This window comes from Drosophila persimilis, unplaced genomic scaffold, assembly GCF_003286085.1.
Source record: "Drosophila persimilis strain 14011-0111.01,24,50 unplaced genomic scaffold, DperRS2 tig00000977-arrow-arrow-pilon, whole genome shotgun sequence".
NCBI classification, from domain to species: domain Eukaryota; kingdom Metazoa; phylum Arthropoda; class Insecta; order Diptera; family Drosophilidae; genus Drosophila; species Drosophila persimilis.
In genome coordinates this window covers 280,739-304,582 of record NW_020825387.1, presented here as the reverse complement: position 1 = coordinate 304,582, position 23,844 = coordinate 280,739, and the positions used below count along the sequence as shown (strand labels likewise).

At 48.5% G+C, this 23,844-nt stretch overlaps 2 protein-coding genes across 4 annotated transcripts; both read right to left on the bottom strand.

Moving 5' to 3' along the window:
* Window positions 1-135: 135 nt before the first annotated feature.
* Window positions 136-2,592, bottom strand: LOC6601046 (E3 ubiquitin-protein ligase msl-2). The gene is made up of 2 exons (XM_002026098.2): window positions 561-2,592; window positions 136-495 (listed from the first exon to the last, which is right to left on the bottom strand). Exons 1-2 carry the CDS (start codon window positions 2,590-2,592, stop codon window positions 356-358), a joined length of 2,172 nt encoding a protein of 723 aa, XP_002026134.1. The 3' UTR covers window positions 136-355.
* Window positions 2,593-3,988: 1,396 nt separating this feature from the next.
* On the bottom strand, window positions 3,989-18,490 carry LOC6601045 (protein FAM135A). Of its 3 annotated transcripts, XM_026993931.1 has the most exons (9): window positions 18,309-18,490; window positions 16,481-16,714; window positions 15,206-15,483; window positions 11,944-12,217; window positions 9,838-9,867; window positions 6,302-9,571; window positions 6,014-6,225; window positions 5,715-5,955; window positions 3,989-5,657 (listed from the first exon to the last, which is right to left on the bottom strand). In XM_026993931.1, the coding sequence occupies exons 2-9, from the start codon at window positions 16,555-16,557 to the stop codon at window positions 5,465-5,467; spliced, it is 4,575 nt and encodes a 1,524-aa protein (XP_026849732.1). In that variant the 5' UTR covers window positions 16,558-16,714; window positions 18,309-18,490; the 3' UTR covers window positions 3,989-5,464. The 3 variants fall into 3 exon arrangements, with proteins under 3 accessions (XP_026849732.1, XP_026849733.1, XP_026849734.1); XM_026993932.1 differs by lacking the exon at window positions 9,838-9,867; XM_026993933.1 differs by lacking the exons at window positions 3,989-5,657; window positions 5,715-5,955; window positions 6,014-6,225; window positions 6,302-9,571; window positions 9,838-9,867 and having other exon boundaries at window positions 11,940-12,217.
* Between the last annotated feature and the right edge of the window lie 5,354 nt (window positions 18,491-23,844).

Here is a 23,844-nt window from a genome sequence, read left to right as displayed (position 1 = left end):
ACCTTCAATCTACAGTTTTCTGTATGGATAGTGGTGCATTTTAAATATATTAATATATAAAACCCCCAACGGTATACATATGTTACGCATTGTTAGTTATTAATATTTATTTTATGAAAAAATTGTTTTGGTTTTAGTTTTTAGGCTTTTTAGACGCACTTGGAGCAACGCATTACAAGATTTTACCATCGTTCAAGAACTTGCAAACAATTAAAAAAAAAAAAATAAAATAAAAAGATTCATGCGAACTGGACATGATCTCCTCGAACAGTCTGTGGCCGACAATCGGTCGGTAGCAGAAGCATTGCTAAAGGCGGTGGAGATCTGTATTCCTTTTGATGGCGGATGGAGGTGCTTAAGGCACCACTGGAGGAGGTGGTATCACATACGCATACTCAGCAATCTGTCTGGTGGAGTTGACATTCTGCATCTTGACACGCAGAAAGCCAACTGTGGCGGGATCAATCGGTTCGCTGCCTTGGAACAAATTGTAACCTGAAAGATACGAATCCGATGATTAAAAGATGATCGAATCGAAACTGCAAGGATCATAATCTTACCTTGATATTCCCCAAGCTCTTTCTCGATGAGCACCAAAGGATGTTGGGACTGTTCCAGATTGTTAACGAGCACTAAATTTAAATTGCCTTGGGAACCACCCAACGCAGTCTGCTTTGTTTCTGTTTCTGTTGCTACAGCTTCTGTTGGCGCTGGCTTCTTCTCGCTCTGGGGACTGCGGGTTGATGGAGGCGGCACGTTTTCCAATTCGTCTTCATCATCGGAATCGAGGAAATCCGTCTTATGCGGATTATGACATCCAAAGCAGTGACAATTTGTACAAGAATTGCCAGAAACGTAGCAGCGGCAGCGGTTATTGCGACAGGTCGTTTTTTGGTTAACAACCTTTGCAGAGCTTCCGCAGCGGCATATGGCAGCGGCATTCTTTGTGTTTCCCGCATTCCTACGAGGCGATCCCGTCGTATTACTGGGAGTGTCTGTGCTTGCGTAGCATTTGAGATCCGCTTTGGGAGCTGCGAGAGTAGGTTTAGGGACAGCAACAGGTTCCTGATCTCGAACTTGACTAAAAGGATTCAGTTTCGTGTCTTTCTTCCTGTACTTGGTGGTGGAAGGTGCATACTCCTGGCTGGAATTCAGCTGTTGCGATGCCTCCGGGAGGTCAATATCTTGCGATGCGGAGGATCTGGGGATCTCTTGATACATCCCATTCCAGGCACTCTTCTCCTGCGATGCCTTCTTGCTGGTAATCTCTTTGTATAACTCCTCGACGATACTCTCTCGAGATGTGGCCTGGCTGCCACTCTCCTGCAATACAACCTGGCTGGCAGTCTCTTGCGAATTCTCCTTGTAGACACCTTCCTGATTAGGTTTAGGGACAGGAACAGGTTCCTGATCCCGACCTTGAACCGGAGCGAGTGACGGAGCTTCAGCTGCTATCGCTTGGACGGGTCTTGGAGGTTTCAGCTGCACGTTTGAGATGATGATGGGCTTTGAATTAAAAGGAGTCATTTCCGTGTCTTTCTTCCTGTACTTGGTGGAAGGTGTATACTCCTGGCTGGAATTCAGCTGTTGCGATGCCTCCGGGAGGTCAATATCTTGCGATGCGGAGGATCTGGGGATCTCTTGATACATCCCATCCCAGGCACTCTGCTCCTGCGATGCCTTCTTGCTGGTAATCTCTTTGTATAACTCCTCGACGATACTCTCTCGAGATGTGGCCTGGCTGCCACTCTCCTGCAATACATCCTGGCTGACAATCTCCAGCGATGCTTCCTGAGTGACACTGTCCATAAATGTTTCCTCGCTCATATTCTCCAGGAATGCCTCCTCCTGGCTGACATCCCCGAAGTATTCCTCGTCATCGCTGACATTCTCCCAGTGTGCCTCCTCCTGGCTGACATTCTCCTGGAGAACCTCAACCTCAGCTGTTGTTTTGGCCAACGGAGCAGGCTGTGGGGCCGCTTCTATTCCAAACACTTGACCAATTTCGAACGCTTCTGAGAGATGGGAGTTGCGCTCCGTGTAGAAATCTTCGCTCTGAAAGGAAGGCGTCTGGACGGCCGGCGTCTGCGCGGCCGCCGTGGTGGGCGGCATAGGATCATATTCGTACCCTTCCCTGAGGAACTGCTTTGTTGTCATGCGCGGCAGCCTGATGCGCGGACACTGCGCCACATGGCTCAAATCCGGAAACTGTCGAGCCAGCTGTCTGAGCATTGAAGACTGCTGCAGCAGCAGATGGACACAGAGCGCCTGGTAGCAGTGCAACTGTGTGGCTATGGGACGATTCTCCTTGTATGTCTCGAAATCTAAGCAGTCCTCGCACTGGCTGCACCGCGGCACCAGCCGCTTGCTTCCTCCTACGCACAGTCGACACACATAGTGTTGGCAGTCCTTCCCGTTCGGCCCAAATGGATCCACCAGCAGTCGGCAGCACACCACACATGACAGCAGCTGGCGCAGCTCTCCAATCCCAGAGCTCAGGTCATCAAGGTACTGCTGGGGTAGATTCGTGGCCGTGCCGAAGGGAATAAAGGCCAGTCCGACGACTTTGCTGTAAACCGTTTGAGCAGTCATTTCTTATAATCCGTTCTCTTGATTCCCTTAATATCAATAATGGACTCTCAGTTGCCCAGCAATCTGTTGGTGTTGCCTCCAGCTGCTGCTGGAGAGAGAATTTTCTTTTCGATTTTCTACAGAAACCGTTCCTTCCTGTTTCACTTGGCTGCTGCCATATCATTAAAAATTCATGAGCCAAAATATAAAACAAAATAGTTTAAATAAAGCTTTGAACAAATTTAAGAATAGAAATTTACCCGAGCAAAACAGCCTCAAGATGTCATGCAGAACTAGAGATGTAAATAAAACTAAAAAAAGCCAAAATAATATACATTTATCGCTCTCAAGAACGGATGTCCATCACTGAAACCGCCGCAACCTCTGGTTTTTGCATGACGTGAAGTTGGCGTCGGCTAATTTTATAATACATCTGGTCGAAGCCAATTGGTCGAAGCCGATTGGGAATTTATTTTGCAATTAGAATAAACCAATTGGAATAGCCGACACACTAGAAGGGCAGAACAGGTTATGGTGATCCCGATCCGTTTATGTCGCAGTAGATCATGGCTTCGGAATTTCAGCAGGTGGCCAACGAAGGCCATCCGCATGGCTCCTTTCACTGGGGTAGCAAGAAATCGCTTAAGGATAACGTCGATGACAATGATGCCCTGCACTGAGCAGTCCACGATGCTTGGCGCGATAACTATGCGACCTGGAGCGTCGCCAATACGCCTGCAACAGACGACACCGGTTTCCACTTACACTCCATGCCCACTTTTTTTAAAGTGAAAATTGTCATCGCCATCGAGGGATTCAAGCACATCGATAAGGTGCTGCTCGCCGCAGAATTCGGTCTCCCTGGTCTAACCTCTGTCTAACCTGGTCTTTAGAAGCAAATACTATACCCCAAAGATATAATCACCACCAGGAAGCCCAAGCTGCCGCCTTACTCGAAGAGGCTGCTCAAGACGGGCGCCAGCGAGCTGTGGTTCCGACAGGATGACAAATTTGGGATGACTACGTATGTTTCATTTTCGGCTCGCCGCGGCAGCGTCAGAGTGGGAAGATCTAAGCCTTCAAGATGCATTACTCACAGCTCTTCAGATCTGTTAAATACACAGGTGTTGCATCTAAGAATTCTTGATATTCTTTCTCTCTCTCATAATCGTGGAGTGCGCTCTAACGAAAAGGAGCGAGATGGAACGGCTGGTGGTGGTGTGAGAAGTGAAAAAAGGGAGAGACAGATGTAGCAATCTGCTGGTAGAAAGATAGCCAGCGGATGTTCGGATGTTGGGATGTTATGGATGCAACTTCCTCCGAATGCGCGGTTGCAGCCCCACCCAATTATTTGAACTGATGCTGACTTATGTTCCACTAAAATTGAATTTTAGCATATTTTATTCAAAAACGTACAACAAAACTGCAACTTAGGGGAATTTGCACAATTTTGTTGGAATACATTTAGTAAAATCGAAGTGCCATAGGAAACATTTTAACACACATTCAAAGTTGGATGCACAAAAACACATTTTTAAAATCAGTTTCTCTTTGTTTTGTTTTGTAGTTTTTAGCAAGTTGATACAGTTTTTACATTTGGGACGGTTATACACATAGTACGAAGAATGCAAGTTCTGGTAGGGTACGCTCTCAGTAGGCCTCAGATCCCAATGAGAGCCAAACATTTGTTTTGTTCACAACAACAATTTGAAAAAGCTCTGAAAACACACATACACACACACACACACACACATATCATATTGTAGTTACACCTAAGACTAGACTACGAATTCGCAAAAGTTGTCCTAACTGCTCTGCTCTGCTCCGCCAATAAACTTCTTTCTTGTTCCCAATGAAAAATCCAAATCTGCTGGCAAACAAACAAAAAAAAAATCCAGCTTAATTGACGCTCTCTCTCCATAAAATGCCCTCAGATCTACTTTACTGCTGTCATACTTTACCAACTCATCTAGCTCTAGCTCTAGCTCTAGCTCTACCCTCTACCTCTATTTCTATTCTCTAGTTTTTCTAAATTTGTTCTTCTCTTTCCCAACAGTACAAAGTTTGGAAAAAAAACCATTTTGTTGTCGTTTGTTTTTGTGTTTGGGGGATTAGTCTTAAAAATTGCTAATATTATTCTGCTACTGTCATCGAAATGCAAAATTTGCTTTGACCGACCGTGCTCAAACTACGAGTACATTCGATAGTTACGTTACGTATACGTTAACATGATCATTTCTATTCAATTTCATTATGCAATTCAACCGCGTGTTTTGAAAAAAGTCTCGTGTATAGTTTTGAACTTGAATGTAACACTACTTATATGATGGTGGCTCTTTGGCTTCGCTTCGTTTCGTTTCGCTACAGCTACAAAAAATGTATCTTTCCGATAACACACACGTTTTCAACAGAGTTATGCTGGTCTTTTGGTTTTGCTTTTTTGATTAAACATTCTTTGGTTTTTGTTTTTGGTTTTGCTTTTGTTTTGATTTCGTTCTTCGTGTTCTTCTTCCCTTCTTCGTTCGTGTCTCAATTCGCTACAAAAGATTTGCATTGGTAAAAAATTCAAGTCTAACGATTTGCTTCAATAAATTCCTTGGAATCAGTTGGCTTGGCTGTTTCTGCTTCTGGTTCATCGAGTGCTTCGCCTTATCGACTGTATACTGTATACAACTGAATAGATATAGATCCTTTTGATTTTACACATTAAATAACTTTAAAATATGAGTACTTGTCTAGGGTTTACATACATATACAACATATGTATTGTAAGTGGAGGCTAACGCTCGGGGCTAGGACTCTATGAAATGTCCGTTAAAAAGTCAGCAAGATTTTGGTTCCGCCCATTGGGGAGGGCATGGTATGCTGGATGCTGGTCGATGTGATTGACTGGTTAACTGAAATACTTGAGGCCCGCAATTAGCATGAACTTTTCAATGAATAGCTCCGAGTCGAGGACTGCTATGTGTGCGGCTCTGCCTATCAACGTGTTCGCGGTGTGTGGCAGCGCATGGTGGACATCAAAGCGGGCCAGCGTCAGTTCGGGTCTGGCCAGAATCGGAGCAATTACATTGTGCACCATTTCCCTGCGGAGAATGAGTTTGAGTGTGAAATTTCGATACTTGGATTTGGGACACACGCACCTGTAGATAGTTCCCAGCGTGGAGCTGTCCCTCATGGCTGCCTTGCACAGCTCGAGGCGTGCCGAGTGCGCCGGCACATAGCGATCCTGACTGGAACCGCACAGCAGGATGTTCTTGAAATGATGCAGCGTGCTCCTTTGGCTCAGGCGGTAGAGGAAGCTGTTGCGCATATCCGTGGTATCGCGCATGCAGAGCTGCAGCAAAGAGCCCGACTTTTTCCACTTTTGCATGAACCACATGCCTGTTGGGAAGGGAAAAATTAAACGGGATGCAATTCGGGAACTGGTGTAACCACTCACCCATATTAACCAATCCACTGGTGTTGTAGAGCGTCCCCAGATGCGGGCCGGAGAGCGAGAGGAACGTGTGCAGGCGCGGCAGCAGGGGTCGCATCTGTGGACGGGCCAGAGCACTCCGCACAATGATGGTACCCAAAGAGTGGGCCACGAACGAGATGCGTGCGGGGTTCAAGGCGCAGCTATCGATATGGTAGAGTATCTCGGTTACCAGCCTGACAAAAAGACAAGGAAACCATCAGATGAATCACGATAACATCCGCTTTTTTCTAAGACCATCCTCGTACTCACCGATCAGTCATGGTGTCAAAGTCCGAGAAGGTATCGCCCTGATTCCGTTCGGACATGAGAAACTCCAGATTTACGCCCGGCAGACCCAGCTCCAGATATGTCCGCACCAGCCTCAGGTCAGCGGAATTCCCATCCAATCCATGGACGCAGATTACCAAGTGCATGCCGTTCGGGGAGAACGCGCGATACTCGTCGCTGATGTAGAAGTAGGGCAGCTCGGAGGCCAGCTGCACGTAGTCCGAGTAGATGGTGCCCTGGTACTTGATCTGCTTGCGGAACTCCTCCCGGTACTTCTCAAACTCCAGCAGAGAGATGCTTGGCGGCGCCTCCTGGACTGCAGCTGGCTGCTGGCCCTTGCGCTTGTGCTTCGAGCTGGTATTGGTTCCCGTTCCCGGTCCCGTTCCCCCAGTGTTGGTCTTTCCACGCACCTGTCCGTGGGATTGGGACTGGCAGTGGGAGTGGGTGTTCTCCTTGTTCTCATCCTGTTCGGCGGCATCCAAGCCGTTCTCCTGGCCATGATGCGTCTTGCACTGATGATTCGGAGGATTCTGAAGGTTCTGCGGACGCTTCAGCTCGGCCAGGCTGTGCGATTTGAGCACTGGCTTGTTGCTGAAGATGGCCGGCGTGGAGATGGGACGCAGTGACTCGTAGATGTGGTACACCGGATTATCGATAGCCCCCACGGGCTGGCGTTCCTTCAGCGGCGGCGCTGCTGGCGGTGCCACCAGTTTGGTTCTGGGCGCTGGAAGGGGCGTGGCAGCTAGAGTCGGATTCGGAATGGGAATGGGAACGGGAACTGGAGCTGGAGCTGCTGTCGGCGCTGGCTCTGGCGGCGGATCGCGAAACTCATCGGGGGGCGGGGGAGCCAGTGTGAGGGCGAGGGCTATCACCTCCTGCTCTTGATCCTGGAACTGCTGCGGCGGCGGCAGGCACACGGCATCCAGCGGCTGCATATCCTTCAGGCTGGTAATGTCGAAGTCCGACTTGGACTTCTCGTACTTGTTCGCATGCCTGTGGCGATTGCGTCGCGGCGGCGGCTCCATCTCCTCCATCTCCGTCGACTCGCCGTTCGGCAGATGACGCAGTCGATCCAACTGGAAGCGAGAGCGCTCCCTCTTGATGGTCACCGTCACCGAGGAGGTCTTCTTGTGCATCTCCTGCTGCTGCTGCTGTTGCTGCTGCTGGCGGGCAGGCGTCCGACTCTGGCTGCAGGAGCCCGCCCCTCCGACGGCCTGTCTCTTGCGTGTCTTGTGCGGATGCTGCTGCTGTTGCTGCTGCTGCTCCAGGACCTTCTGCAGACGCAGGCGCAGCTGTTCCCCGTTCAGACGCGTCTCCATGGCCATGCCCATCCCGAGATTGAGCTGCGTGTGCCGTTGGCGCGTTGTCAGGCCCGTGCTGGTGATGGTATCGGGACTGGAGGCCGCCAGCGAGCTCCTCCGGCTGCTCACCCATCCGCTCTCCTCGCTCAGCGACGAGGTCGAGTTGCTTCGCTGCCGTCGCGGCTGCGAGTCCGAATCGAACTCTGGCGGAGGCGCCAGATTGGGCAGAGATTCGCTGAATCCGCTCGTATTCGGATCGCTGCTGGTGGTATTGTTGTTGCTGGTGCCATTCCCATTGCCATTCCCATTTGTCGTCATTGTCATCGTCATCGTCGTGGTGGTGGCGGCATCCAGTCGGAAGGGCACACTGTTGGAGGAGAGCATCTGGAGCTTCTGCATGATGTCGCTCTCGGAGCTGCTTGACTCCTTGCGCAGCTGCCCCTGGCGCAGCATCTCCTTGATGTCCGACACTCGCACCCGTGCAATCTCCACGGCCCGGGGAATCTGCGAAGAGCTGCTCCGCGGCATCGTTGTGTGCTGCGTGGGCGGTGGCGGCGGGTACGAGTTCCGCGGCGGCACCATCGACTTGGGCAGGGAGTTGTATGCCCCTGGCTGCTGCTGCTGCTGCTGGTGCTGCTTCGGGGGATTCAGCAGCTTTATCTCGTGCAGATAGTCGATCTTGCCGTAGCGCTGTCGAAATTCACAGATGTTTCGCATGAGATCGTCCGCCTGGAGGCGTGGCAGGGTGCTGTGGCTGGCAAGGGGCGGCGCCGGAGCAGCCTCACAGCCATCCAATTGATCGAGCGACTTGCTGTGCCTGGCCTGGTGCACACCAGGGGCATCCAGATCGAGATCCTCCAGCAGTCCGGTGACCGAGTGCCTGGACAGATTGTGACGCATAGCGGCGGTTGGTGGCGCCGCCACAGCCACAGCCACGGCTACAGGTGGAGGCTCCTTCGAGGGCGCAATCGTGAGGCTGGCCTGGAGCACCTCTCCGCCGAGGGCGAAGCGTGGGGTGACCACGCACTTGGCATGCGGATGCGCGGGTCCAGAGCCATTCATCTGCGGATAATCGTAGTCGAAGTGGCACGCAAGGCAGTCCTTGATCCCGTTCAGACTGCTGCTCGAGTGCGTCTTGTCCGCCTTCTTCTTCTGTGGTCCCATGGAGGTCTCCTCCAGCTGTGGATCACTGCCGGAACGGCGACGGGAGTAGCTGCTCCCTGGCGTTACATACCGATCCTCGAAGATCAGCGGCAGCGAGGCGGCATCCCCATCGATGGGTGTACAGTGGACCGGAAGCGGCGGCAGCGACTGGAGATAGCGACTCCTCCGGGCCAGCTCCGCAATAGCCACGTACCCGTGACAGTGTCCCGGCGAGGGAGAGCCATTGGCCTGCTCCTGGCAACCGGCAGCCGCCGCATGACGCGGCTGCTCCAGCACAAAGAAGCCCTCGGCGAAGCGACGCACCCGCAGGATGTGATGCTTGCGCGCCAGCAGCGTGTGCACCGCCGTGGAGGAGCGCGAGGCCAGCAGCACGCGACGCCACCAGAAGATGCTCTCCGCACACAGCTGGGCAATGTCCGAATTGGCCCTGATGGCAAAGTCCTCCTCCGCCTCCAGCAGCTTGGCCTGATCCAGCAGCAGCTGCAGGCGCTCCCCCGTATCGTTCTCCCTCAGGGGCGGCGATCCAATCTGCGAGTTGATGCTCGGCGGCAGAACGGTGCTGAATTCATTCAGAGTCGCCTTCAGCTGCTCAATGGCCCCCAGGAGAAGGCAGCAGATCTCCTTGTGTATGGCCCGTGACTGGAGGAGCCTACCGGCGGGACCGCCACTGCATTTGGTGGTGCCTCCGATCTGCGGGCCAAAGAACACCGCCTCCAGGGGCCCCGGCGACGTGTTGCCCCTGCAACTGAGTTTTCCCGCACTCCAGGGCTTCGAACTGCGTGGGGCGCTGCAAAACGGAGAAACGAGATGGGTTTTGAGAGTGGAGAGTATACTCGATGAATGATAATCTACAGGAGTTACGCACACACAGAAAGATACAGTTAGAGATACAGACACAGATACGAATGCGGATACGGATACGGATATGGATACGGACAGACGACGCAGACAAGCTCTGGCCACAGAACTACACCGAAACACTACGTGGAACCGAAGGAGCACCGAAAATACATGAATTACGTACGGAATGTGGAATGTGGATTCGATTCTTACCAGAACTTCATATATGAGAACATGCTTTTCCTGTTGCAGTTATTTTGTGTGTGGTTTTTCCATTTATTATATGATATATTATATATATATTTATTGGTGGGTGTTGGGATTATATACCGATATCGATATCAATATCAATATCGTTGGAGCGCAAAAAATGAGATAAATTAATTGGAGATTATAGAAAATAATTAAAACTGTGGATACACCCAACAAAAACAAGGCATTACGAATGGCGACAAGTGGCAGTAACTAAAGTAAAGTGTGGAGCGTGTCGGCAAGGATCGAAGGAGAGAAGGGATTAAGGATTATAGAACACATGGAATCATCGTTTGACTTCGTTGCGTTATTTGATAATATTCAAGGAGATTTCGAAAAGCTCTAGCCTTGATAGAGCTCTCGAGAATTCTACGACTTTGTAGAGCGGTTGTTCGAAAACAGTAGTATACTATCTTTTATGATTGAAACTAAGGAATAACTAAAGAATACAATATGGAACGAAAAAAAGGAATTCTTTTATATGTATGTATTCTTCTAAAACAGAAACCTAAGGAACTTGGAAAAATTCCATAAAATCTAGAACCCAAGTCTAAGAGAACTTATGAACTAAATTCCTCAGTCAGAAAGGAAAACCTTAAGGAAATCGGCGACATGGCGCATGTCAAGGATCCCCAACCCTACAAAGTGCAGAGCTAAGGGAATAACTATTCCAAAAACTTGAAAATTTCATTAGGAACTGAACAAATAACTGAAAAAGGAATCTTGCAACAGTTTAAGCTATTTCCCGTTTTAAAGCCCGCCTAAGCCACTCCCGTATAGACTCCAGGTTCAACGCGTGGCATGAATGGGCCTTTCTGTCCTGTGGAGATAATCAGGCAATTTACAGCATCGCGCGCATATCGCTGCAGGGAGCAGCGGGAATTTGGAGGCGGTGTAATCATCCACATCCACATTCACATCGTGGGAGGCAAAGGCAAAGGCAAAGGCAGAGACAGAGGCAGATACCAAGGTCAACAAGGAATTCCTAAACCCAATGAGATGATATTTTATTCATACGAACGAGATAGTCAGAGGAGCAACATGGCATCCTGCCTGCCTGATTTGAAATTCCGTTTCATATTTCGATTCCGATGCCAGTCCCCGCCCAGGACCCCCGCCATTTGTACGGGGACTACAAATTGCTACTAGAAATTTGTGGATGCGCACTCGAAAATTGCCGACAACTTTATAGCAATACAAAACAGATTAAAGTCTAAAAGAAAAACTTTCTGTCAAGGAAATTGGCCGAGCGAAAAGGCAGAGCAGGGATTCAAACTTTCTTGAATCAAACGGCGTAAAAATTGACTTTGTCCAAGGATAAAGCTGAAGTTCTCCCCGGGATCCGACGCCTGCCATGTCTGCTCCTCTTCGTAGAGAAGTTTTGGTTCTTTCATTTCATATTTTCGCTGCAGCATTTCCCCCGTGTTGCAGCTGCAGTCGCAGTCGCAGCCGCAGCCGCACACAAAGGACAATTGCAGTGCGAGAGTCATTAAAATGTATGCCTCAACGTATTTTGTTCTTATAACCGGCACTCAAAGGGTACACAGGGGTATACTCCATTCGGGGACATTGTTGCAAGAGGCAAGAGAAGAGAAATTATTATAATTTTTTCTGGCTCAGCATCGGAAGCTGTGTACCGGGTATCTTGATGTCGAGTCCCTTGTGCCGCGATGGAAAATATTCCGACGGGTTTTTTGCTTCTCTTCTCTTGTTGTATGCACAGTGGGTGGGTGTGGGGTGGGGAGTGAGGCTGGACAGTGGGCGTGTGGAGGTAGGGGCGGCCTGTGTGCAATTTTAATGAGTTGGAAATGATTTGTGCGGGTAACTGGCCTCCAGTTACCGCTGCCACACACACCCTCCCATTACCTCCCAATGCTGATGCTGCAATGATAGCCACAACCCACTCTCCCGCATGTCGGGGGCTCAATTTACTGGAAAAATATGACTATATTCCACGTTGACATTAGAGATCAAGTTGTCATCTCGTGCGCTACTGCAGCATCCCAGCTCCCCAGCATCATCCATTCCATTCGGAACCCATTCCAACCGTCCCACACCATTACTCACTTGATATAGGGCTGATGGAGGGCCACCAGACTGGCATGAATGCCCACACTGATGGCCGCCAAATGGAAATAGTCGAAGAGCACCGGCAGATGATAATGAAGGCCGCGTCCCGGATGAAAGTTCAGCTGCAGAGTCCTTGTGGAGGCCAGAGTGAGGCAGGAGCCAGAGCCCGAATTGATGAAGCCGCTGGTGCCATTCTGTTCCGCAAACCAGAGCTCCAGCTGCAGCGAGAACTCGGCCCGTTCAATCGACTCCTTCAGGTGACGACTGTCAACTGCAAAGAAGAGGGGCAAGAAGAGGTAAAGCGATGTGGAGAAAGAGACAAAAAACAAGTAGAAGGTTGGATGTCTTGAGGTTGAGTGAACTGTAAATTCCCAGCGGATAAATATGGTAGATGGAAAATCCTGCATGCAAACAACGTCTGCCCTCCGTACCACCTCCGGTCGGTCGTCGAGTCTTCTGTCGGTCTTCTGTCGATTTCAGTTCATTCTTCGGTTCTATTTGTTCTCGTATTGATTTTCGTTTAGGCTTTTCTTTTCTTATGTGGGGATTGAGTTGGAAATGGGAATGGTTTGATACCTCTGTAGTTTTGCAGGTCCCCAAAGGCAAATCAAAATACGTGGGTGGCTTAAATGCAATTTGTTTTAGTTTGAAACTCATATTTTTGCGGTCTAAACTTTTCTGTTGGAAACTATTTAAAGATCTACTACTCTTTGGTCTCAAAAAGTGAGAAGAATGCGAGGCTTTTCCTTTTTACCTTCATAGGATTCCCCTCCGTCTAATTTGTGCTCCCAAAAGTTTTCCCATCATCGCTGAAGTGTAATCTAATCTCTTTCTTCTGGTGTGTATGGATTATTCAATAACTTCGATTATGCCACCTGCCACCTGCCACTTCATAACAATAACAATAACCATAAGAGTTTTCCGAATCCACCATTCCTCTGCCTCGGCGGGAAATGCTAATCAAATTCAATTTGCTTTAGATGCTGAAGCTGCTTTATGGGGCAGCGCTACTTAGGGATCGTCTCTCCCACGCCACCGACTGCTTAATCCCCCTACGCCTGCTACTCGTCCATCAATGTGCCTTGCACGAGCGTGTGTGGCCATAAAATTCATTTGTTTTCATAAAATAAGGATTTATCCATGGGGAACGGCACACAAAAGGCAATAAAAGGGGGAGGCATCGCTCTCCTCCATCTATCTCACTCTGTCCCGTTGAGATTTACTTGGTCTCCCGCATCACTCATCCGCCATGTGGTGGTGGTGGTGGTCCTTCGGTCGGTGCTCCTCATCGTCTGCTATCGTCCTGAGTCCTGGCGACAATTGCTTTTGGCTCGAATAATTTAAATGCCGAGGATTTTCAAGAGTCTCCTCTTCTCGACACAGTTTATTTTATTGTCTGCGGTGCAGTCGTCACCCAAAACACACACTCTGGTGGTCCCACTCTGGCCCACTCTATATATTTCCCCATCCGTCGCAGGATGCCAGCGAGCGAGAGAGATAAATTGCACAGTTAGTGCCAAGGCAAGGTAAATTAATGGGAGAGTGAGGTATTCCGCAAAACACTTATTTTACAAGTTCATGCTGATGCTCGTGACGCAAAGAGGGTTCAGGAGGGAAGATTACCCAATGATCATCGCAGCCACACCCTAATATTTAATATACCTTGCGGTGAAGCACACGGAGAACGAACAAGAGCAGCAAAACCACACACACACACATACACACACACGCCCGCATGGGAACGAACACATCAAAAACAGTGAAAAGTTACTTGTGTTGTTTCTGGCTTTGGTTTTTGTTTTACTCCTGCGGCTTTTTTCTAGATTCCTTCCACACATTCACATGCCTTCTAGTGGAAACTTGTCCAAATGAATTAATCACTTTACTCAGCAGCCAAGTGGATGATGTGTCTATTGTTGCTGCTGACAGGCGGCGCGGCGCAGAGGATATAAAAGAAAAGGCTCAAAGAAAAAGAAGAAACAATAGGGAAGCATCTTGCTGGCGGTGACAGGGCAGGGCGCAGGGCGGAAGGGATAGCAGTCAGTCAAGAGCTCATCATTCTAACACTCGTACAAACCTCAAAGCGTGCGAGGAACAAAGAGGAGAAGGAGAGGGAGAGAGAGCGTGATGGCAACACCTTGAAAACCGTTTTTCGTTTTTATTTCATTACACAATTCATATAAATACATGCATAAAAATACATATCTCTTTATATATTTTTATACGTGTTTCATTTGTTGCTGGTGGGCGACTGGGTGTACATATATACATACATATTTTTATGCGTGCCCGCACAGCCATCACCCCTCTCTCCCTCTGCCAGAGGGCTTGTTACTTGGAAAATTTACTTTCAATTTGTGTTTTTTCCTTTCCTCTTTTTATGCCTAGTTAAGTTTTTATGCGATTTTCATAGTGTTTTATGGGCCTGCTACCCTGTAAAAGTGATATCTTAGGCTATGAAGAGTTTTTGAGCATGCAGGAACGCTCTGGAACCGTTTCACTTTTCCACTGGAATGCAGATCTCCTCCAGCAGTTAGAGGGCAGCTCATATTCGATCACCCGCAAACGAGCGTCAGCTGAATTGTTTACTTTTTATTTCACTTTGTGCTTGGCCTTTTTCTTGTGTGTTTCCGTCTTATAGACGATGATAAGAATGCCCGCCTCTTTCGAAAGTGGGTCAATGTGTTGGCCGCTGCGTCTTTGCTTCTCCTAGCAGAAAAGTGCCAGAGTGAGTGGGAGCAAGGCAAGGGAGTAAGGGAGGCGGGAGAGAGACTCGTGAAAGGAGCTGCCAACTTTGCCGTAATTTCATTTCTTTAAAAAATCCCTTTTAGTTGCAGATTGCAATAAATGCAATTACGTGGAAATTTTCAAAGCAAAGTTTGCAGCCCATGCATCTTCGGCATCTGTCGCGTGTGGTCATCATCAACTCCATCCGCACTGGGGCATGGCATTCCATTCCCCGGGCTCAAAAGTTTCGGCCCCGAACCGAAAAACTTGGTCCGCACTCTGACAATTTGATTTATATTTCCAATTGAACAATAAACTCATTTCAGGTTTGCAAAAGTTTGGCCGTCCGCCCACCCGCTGACTGACAGAGTGATCTGGTGTTTGGTTACCCGTCGGACCGAGAGGCCCCACAGGCCACCAATGCGGCAGTGGAATGGATAGCAGAGCAGAGCACTGCGAATTCTTGGCACTCGCCAAAGTGCAAATTTCTTTTGTTGGCCCCCCAGTCGTGCCGGCTCGGTCGGCCACTCACCCAGTAAATGGCTGCGAAAGTGGATGACATCGCGCAGGGGCACCTCCTCGTTGCGGTAGAGTATCTGAAAGATACGCGAGGCGCCGCTTCCATTGATTACGCTGGCCCCCGGTGCATCCCCTGGCGACAGCTGCTCCGCGCGTTCGCTATCGCTGCTGCCATGGTCCGTGGAATTACCGTTCTGCTGCTTGCCGGCGCCACTCGCTTCCGGGATGCTCGTCTCCACCTGAACAGGGAGGCGTGGTGAAACGCGTAGGCCACAGCGCACTTGATAGAGCCTATAGAGAGATATGAGAAAAAAAAAAGTAATTAATCGAGGATTTCAATGCAATGTATGTATATGGGATTCGCAGTGCCATATTCCGTGGAAAAAACATTTAAAGATCACAAATCCTCAACTCTTTATCGACTGCTGACACCACCGCTCAACGTCATTCGCAGTGACAACAGAAAAACAAAGCAAAATCAAAGAATAGCACATAAAAACATTTTGCCCAAAACAATTGCTTTATTTGCACCGCACCACGCCACTCTCGGCGTCTCTCACTCACACTCTCTCACTCGTGTGTATTTTTGCGCACATTTCATGCGAGCGTCGGATTTTTTTATGTATTTTTAACACACGAGCTGCTGTCCCGGCAAGCGGTCTCCTGTCCCCCTCTCGACGCACTGTCCATCTTCAAGGGCCGACGGCGTCAAGAGCAGGACAGCAGCAGTAAAATTGAAAAACCATAAACACTTGGCTGACAATTTACTCGATGTTCTCTCTTTCACATTCCCTTCAGCATATTGTTGTTGTACCGTTCATTTTTTATTTGCCTATCTGCATTGCATTCCGTTTTGTTTACCAAATACTTCAAAGTGTATACGTGTGTATACGTGTGTGTACGTTTGAGTGGCAGTGTGCTCTACAAATTGGAGAAAAATTAACAACTCTATTTGCGTGTTTTTTTTTTTATAGTAAGACCAATAGATTGCTTGGTTGGAAAAGGTTGGAAGGAGTGCGCCACTTTGTTGACCTGAATTTCGTTTATTTATGCTACAATTTGCCGCCTACACTTTTAGATATGAGGACCATCGATAGCTAGGAACATCGATACGTGGGAACGATACTTAAAGTCGAGCTATCGATCAGTTCAAGTTTCGATAGCGTGTGAATATCGTAAAGAACGCGCGTTTTTTCCGGCTTTGTTTATGTTTGCGAAATAATAAATTAATTTGCTAAATAGACATGTGTGAAAGTGCGCGTGTGTGTCTCCGCTTGTGATTACTTACCCGCGCTGAAACAAATCCACATTGAAGAACTTGTGCAGCTCAACTGAGAATTCAATGGTGGCTTGCAGGTCGCCCATTTTGCGCCTGGACCGTCGGCAGCGTCCTTTCCTCCTCCTGCGCTCTGCGCCCTAAGATGTCATTAAGTTCATCGGCTTTCACGTGGTGGGTACCGGTGCCCGAAGCTGATTTCGTGTATGAGTGGGAGTCGGAGGTCGCTGCTGCTGCTGTTGCTGCCTAAGTGAACGGGTAAGCAAAGAGAGAAGAATAAGTACCGTTTTTTTTTTTTTTTGGCTGTGACTGCAGTTGCAGTTTGGTTGTGCTATTATTGCAGTCTCCCTCCTGGTTGCTAATCCCGTTGGCTTTGCCAAGTTCGATTAGAGTGGTCTCAATAAATCCATTGCCCAACAACTATTGACAGCTTAAAGCAATTGATGGCCCAGTAATTGTGCGGAGAAACTGTGCCAAGTGGGAGGATTTTTACCGCGGGCTGAATTTATTGCTGACTGCCACTGTGGGTGGCCCTGCGTGGGTGGCGTGTGCATGTCTATCTGTTTATGTGCTCTGTTCTGTTCTGTTCTGCTCTGTTCTGAGGTTAGCGGGTCAGGCCGCAGCAGCAGCAGAACCAGCAGCGAACAAAGTGAAAGCGGAATAAGGGAAGCCCGCGACGATGTCACGACGAATGAGGGCAAAAGCGAAAGGAAGCCAAGAACAACAACAAGCAGTTACAGCAACTTTTAATCGCCCAAACAACAAAAGCTCCTTTCTTGATTCTCATGCGGCGGCGGCAGCGGCTGCTGTTGTCAGACAGGCAGTCAGTCGCCTGTGAAACCCACGCCTACAATAACTGTAATGTGCTGCAGTTAATGCCACCCACTCGCACTCCCAGCCTACCCTCGCTGTGCCCTGGGCGATGGTGACCCCGCTTGCTGACACAATGGAAGCAAGGCAGGAAAACTGCCGTTGTTGCTGATGCCGTTGTTCTTCTCCTTCTCCGTCTTCTTCCTATCCTGCTTTCTTGTTGCTTCTTCTTCTGCTGCTGCTGCTGCTGCTGGATGAAAGAGTTCTCTCCGTGTGGACTTTTAAGGATAGACGGGAAACGGAAAGGGAACAAGTCTGTCTCTCTCGCTCTCTCGCTCTCCCTTGCTTGTTGGCTCTCTATCTGTGTGTCTGTCTTCTTCTGTCTGCTGTTTGCCTCATTGTCAATGTGGGTTAACCTAAGTGAGCCAAGCAGTGGGTGGGTGGGTGCACACTGCCAGACGAAACTATAAGAATGGAAAGAGATAATCAGATGACTATCGCCTCATCGATAATAATGCAATAACATCGATGAAACACTCCACCATGAAACCATACTCGATAATTGGGCATTTTTCAATATTTATTCCACAGATGATAACTTTTCAATAGCGAATACGTTAGCTGACAAATTTAATATAACAGAATTTATATATATACCAAAAATACACTTAATTCGATAAGTGATTGCCTAAGAAGTCTCGTTATAGCCATAGATTTTCAGTGAAAATAAACTTGTGCCCCCGTCGCTTCAAGCAGAAAACATCTCTATCTTGTGTTCCTCCTTCGACTTATAGTGTTCTACCGCACTGTCTTGGGATCTGTCTCTGTGGTGGTGGGTGGTGCAGTGCCTGACAAAGTGAAAGTGATGATGCCATTTGTTAGCAAAGTCCTTAAACCGCACGCATTTTGCTATTCTTGCGAATGTCCTCGCCCTCCCTTACCGCCCAGCCCCCCCCCAATGCTTTTTATCCCCCCATGAAGCATGGATGATGTATGGAGCAAATGTTGTTGTCGCTACATTTTGACTTACTTTGTCATTAAGTGTGTTGCCTCTTGCCACTGCCCCACCCCCCCTCTCTCTCTCTCTCTCTCTGTAGCTGTATTTGTGTTCATGAATTTGAAATTTCTTCTATGGAAATGACGGGGAGGGGGGGGACATTAGGGGCTTTGGATTTGGGGAAAATTAAAAGCAAATTTGTTCGTTAGTTTTGCACAAATGAATCTTTAACTTTGAGCACACATTACGCATACGCCGTGTTGTCTGAGTGGATTTCTGTGCAATAACAATTTATTTTTTGGGGCTAGGAAGATAAAGGGGTGGGGGGGGGGGGGTGGGTGGCAGGGGAAAACTAGGTCAACACTAAAGTTCACGAATTGTGAAAAGTGCCAGCACAATGCAAAAACCACAAGGAAAGAGAAATGGGAAACGGAAACTTTTATAAAGCCACAACCTCCGAAAACAGAAAAAAAGGAACTCAACACATTTGTGCAGTGGATAAAGAAAGTGCCGGGGAAAGCCGTCGTCGGAATGGAGGATTTTTCAGCGGATTAAATACAACGGAAAAGCCAGAGCGTAATGAGGATTTTGTTGGCCAAAAACTTAGGGTGCCACTAAAAAGCCCCAAATGAAAAGCATTTAACAAGTTTTCAATTAGAAAAGTAAAAGAAATCAAAATAATACCCGCAGAAAAAGTCGTCACTGGGGGGAGGAAAAGCGCTGGAAAAGCGTCGCTGGCGATAAAACAAATAAAGCAACAAAAGCCACTTGAGTCCGTCCGCCAGTTATCGAAACAAAACGAAACAAACACTTGGCCCAGCACAAAGGCACAAAGGCGCACACATTTCCGATCCTTTGAATCGCCCCGGTCCGCCGTCCATCCCCCCCTTTGGACTGGGCATATCCTTTGGGCCAAAACAAAAAAAAAACAGCTGTCGATGACAAGGGCCTCCTAAACGAGGAGGAAAAATCAAATCGCTCGTGCTTATCATCATAATGATTATCCCTAATGTGCCCCGAAAGGGAGGGAAGAGGATTTCCGCGAAAAGGAAATAAAGGAAAGAAAGAAGGGACAGACCTTAAGTATCCCCAGGAATACATTTTGGACGTCCGCACTTGTTTCGTTCTGCGTTACGTGTGCCCCGAATTATCATCGCTGTCTGGCCAAGGTCCAAGAAGGACGAGCGAGGGCCCCGTCAATGGCAGACGAGCGGGGGAGGGCCTCGCTCGCCGAAATGGAGATAAGTTGGTGACCCCAACACGAATCGTGTTTGCTTTTTGTTGTTGTTTGTTAGGCTTCGTTGCCTGCCTGCCACACGCCACACGCCCCCTCCCCCCGAAAATGTTGCTTCTTTTACTTGTGTTTTTTTCTTGTGTCTGATAAATAACCTTTATGTGTGTGTGTGTGTGCACCTTTATTTCTGTGTAAATGTGTTAATGTCTAAGGTCTCTCTTTTAGGCTGTGGTCTTTTATGTCTTCACATTTCAATTTCAATTTTGAATGCCGTGGGCTTTCTCTCTCGCTCTCTCTCTCTCTCACTTTCTCTACATTTCAAGCAAAAACTTAATTAAAATGCTTTAATTCTGTGACAGATCAAAGGGATTTCACAACTAAAGAGTTTGCCTTTAAAGCATCTTATTTTGTTGCCCTTTAACCTCTGAACAATTTGCATTGCCTACTTGTGGGCGCTGATTTTTCTCTTCTTCTCTCGTCTCTTGTAATCTGAAACGTTGCAAAGTCAAAGTTGATTGTTATCTTTGTTGCTGCCACAAAAACAGCACAAAAAGCTCTTTCAATTTGGTTTTTTTTCGGCCTGCAGGAGACACCAGCGGGAGATCTCCTTCCCAGGTTTTCGTGCCGTTCCGCTCGGGCGGAAAGCCTGGGAGGGGGAGAGCGGGAAATAGGGAAAGCCGGAAATAGGCAATTTTCATATCAGACATCATTTTCCAGCCACCACGATTTGTTTTTGGCTTTTTGGGAAAAATGTACATACTGGATGGAATATACGAGTGGGCTTTCCTTTACCCATTTAAATAATTCATTTCATTTCGTTTCATTGGAGTTCCAACAGCAGAAAAAGAAGGTTCCAAAGTTATACAAAGGAACGGGTGCCCCCGGTGCCCCCCGCGTTCTCGTTCCTGCAACGAATGAAGCCGCCGACATTTTCCCAGGGCATCTCATAAAAAATGCCCTCAAGTGCCGGCGATGTCGGCGTCGTCCGTGAGCATGAAAATTATTTACCACCACCCCGATTCCCACACTCCCTTCTGCCTTCCACTGTGTGTTGCACTCGTGCCTGGCTTGTGTTGCACAATAGTGACGCTGGCAGAGAGCAGGCGGCGAAAAGGGCCGCCAGAAGGCGGCAGGGAGCAGGGGGTAGGGGGCAGGGCGGCTGGGTATCTTGGCCAAGTGCATCGCGTGCTTAGGGGCCTGATGCCAGGGGCGTCTGGGCGGGCCACTTGCTCACGTTCGTTCACGTGTCGAGGCCCACAAGAGGCCAAAGTCGGCAACAACACAGCTCTGCCACACAACGGGAGAAGAAACAATAAAGGGCATGCGATACACAACGCTCAAGTGCAACAACAACAAGAGGCAGGCGGGCACGGGGCACGGGCACGGGGCATGGGGCATGCAGGCGATTGGGAGGCAGCTCAAAAAGCAAGCAAGCGCAAGGAATTGGTCAACATTCAGACGGACTTCGAGCATTACATGGCATATTTAAGAGCAGGTGGGGCATCGGCACTTAGGCGCCTCCTTGAGCAGAGTCTGGACAGTCTCTGTGGCACGTTGCCTTGCCTCTTGTTGGACATACTTTGCATATGAAGACACGTGGTCGCATTTCGAATGAGGAACTTGTGGAAAGAAATGATTTGGAGAGTAATGGAAGATGGCAACGGCTTTGGAATGGGTCGAACGAGGAACGAAAGATGCAAACAGCTGAGCAAACGAGACACAGGCAGAGTGAGGGAGGGACAGAGAGACAGAGGGGGGAGTGGGCGAAAGCTTATAGCATATCAAATGGAACAAATGGACAAATGAAAAGAATATTTAGACGTGGCTCAAAAGAGCTTTGCGAAATGAAATGGAATTGAAAAGCAGAAACAGAAACGGAAACGGAATACCAATAAAAAGCAGATCAGAAGAACCGCAAATACAACAGAACAGAAAAGAAAAGATTTTTAAGCGATTGGAGGAAATATATGAGTAAATATTATGAGAATGGAGACGAATGGGGACTGAATGGAGCTCGGGAGAAGAAACAGAGGTCATGTGTGTTTCCGGGAATTAGAAATTGAAGACTTGGAAAAATGTAGAGTGGAATTCCAGCACTTCATCTCCACCTTTCTAAACGGGTTTCCGTTGTCCGTGTATCTCTTGGGAATCCCCGAGTCTAAGGAATACAATCGAATCAGAGTCTTGCTGAATATTTGCAGAGATGGGACCCAGAGCCGGAACCCGGACACCCACATGGATCGCCTTTTCTCTACCCCGGAGGTTTTCTGCGCGACCCAAATTTCTTTGGCCATTTGTAATCAAGTAATCCTAGGTCATCCAATCATCCATCCGTCTTTTCTGGAAGATTGGAAGGGAGACCAAAGACCAATAAAGGAGAACAAGGATTCTGGCAAGGAAAAGGGTGGAAAATATGTGGAAAGATTGAGACAAGTTTGAAAGAATTTGAGGAGAAATATAAGACGATTTTAGAAGAGCTTGAGAAGAAGAAGAAATAAGGGAACTTAAAAAAGTAGAAGAATATGAAGAAGGAGAATAATAGAATAGAATAATGGAATGTGGAATGGGAGAACAACTGACATTTTTGAGAACTTTGAAGCTTGGAACACCGCAATGGAACAGCGTAATGGAACACCGCACACCGCAATGGAACAATGCTTGAAAAACTTGTAAATGGTTTTCCTGGAATCCCAACATCTCCAGAGGGGGCTACACTTACAGTTCTCTGTTATCTGATATATCTGGAAGCGAGATATAATGGAACCCTGAGCATCAGAGGGCGTCGCATAGGAGCCAATGATTTATGGGGACAACTGTGTGTTACGTTACATCATAATTTGCTAAACATTCCGCAACATTCATTTTTCATGCATGAAACAAGACTCGGTGCACGCCCCACGGCCCGCGCCCCACGCCAGCTGCCAGCTGCCACATGCCACACATTGCCCACGTAGCCCACCGGATGACTTAATTATATGCAACGAGCACCTGCTTCCTCTGTGGCACCCTGCACTTCACTCTCTTCCTCCCTCTCTCTCTCTCCACTTGGACTCCAACTCCAAAAACAAAGCCTCAACGAGAGTGGCGGCTCTGCATTGTGGCAAGCGGGGAAAGAGCATGTGAGGGGTGGTCTGGGCTGGGGTGGGGTGGGGTGGGAAGCACACCTGAAGGACCTCCTCTAGGGTTTGGACTCTCCTCCTAATGAAAATGGAAACTTGAATTGCCAGCAGACCGAAACGGAGCAGTGGGAGTGGTGGGAAAGGGTAAAGGGGGGGAGGGGGAAATTGAATTGAGCCTTTTTATGCGACTAGACTGCGATGACTAGGGGTCGACTAGGGGTTGCACCCGGTGGCATGTCGTGGAGGCGGAACAGGATATTTCATTACATTTAAGCATGCATGGATGAATGGGAAATGGGAAATGCGAAATGGCAAAGGGGAAGAGTGTGGGCGGCAGGGTGACGCCCACATGGAATAAAAATGGCAACATTGTGGAAATGTGCAAATATTGGCTCAAGTGACGGGCAATAAAAGAGTCCACCGGGTTGTTCTTTCAGCCATCAGACATCAGACATCAGCCGGCGGCCAACAGCCAACCTTCGAGGATCCCTCGTATCCGTATCCCACCTGACTCCGTCCTCCTTCCTTCCAGCACTTGATGTCCCTTTAGTGTTATCACACGGATTGTCGACGGCAATTTCAATTTCAATTTCAATTTCCATTGACAGCCCGAACCCGAACCCGAAAAACCCAAACACAAATTCAAACTTGAACCCAGTCACGGCTCTTTATTCCATAATTGCCGGGGCTTTGACGCCCCAAGTGTATCCCTTATTGGCCATTTGCAGGAATGTTTGACATGTAAAAGTAATAACAGGACATCTGATTCCAATATGCCCGAAGGCGATGTGCAGTTTTCATTCGTTCTGACTCAGAAAATGATTTTTGAATGTTGAGTGCAGATCAAGGCGGAAACTGGTGGCCACTTTAGCCAGATCTTAAAGGAAGACAGACAAGCGCTTGGTCCACCCCCCCCACCGCCCCTAGCTCCCTCCTAGTGTCCTGTGTCCTGTGTCCTGTGTCCCTGCTCCTGTCACAGACTCTCATATTATTATCCCTGTCTCCGCTGCGGTTTTGTGCGGCTCAGTGCGGTTCCCTGTTCGGTTCGGTTATGTTCTGCCTGGCTGTGTTTTTTTGTGTGTTATGCGGCGGCAGTTAACTGTGTCGTGACATGTGGCAAGCATAAAAGAACCGTAAAATGTCATGTTTGTTGGCGGCCGAACATGACGTGAAGTGGAGGAGGACGTACACGGAGACGGAGACGGAGACGACAGGG

Excerpts from the sequence above, each read along its gene's own strand:
- LOC6601046 (XM_002026098.2), bottom strand. The coding sequence starts at position 2,592 with ATGACTGCTCAAACGGTTTACAGCAAAGTCGTCGGACTGGCCTTTATT. Across the intron at positions 496-560 it reads AGAGCTTGGGGAATATCAAG|GTTACAATTTGTTCCAAGGC; the intron begins GTAAGATTATGA and ends CGTATCTTTCAG.
- LOC6601045 (XM_026993931.1), bottom strand. The coding sequence starts at position 16,557 with ATGGGCGACCTGCAAGCCACCATTGAATTCTCAGTTGAGCTGCACAAG. Across the intron at positions 9,572-9,837 it reads TTCTCATATATGAAGTTCTG|CGCCCCACGCAGTTCGAAGC; the intron begins GTAAGAATCGAA and ends TCCGTTTTGCAG. Across the intron at positions 5,658-5,714 it reads ACGCTGGGAACTATCTACAG|GGAAATGGTGCACAATGTAA; the intron begins GTGCGTGTGTCC and ends CATTCTCCGCAG.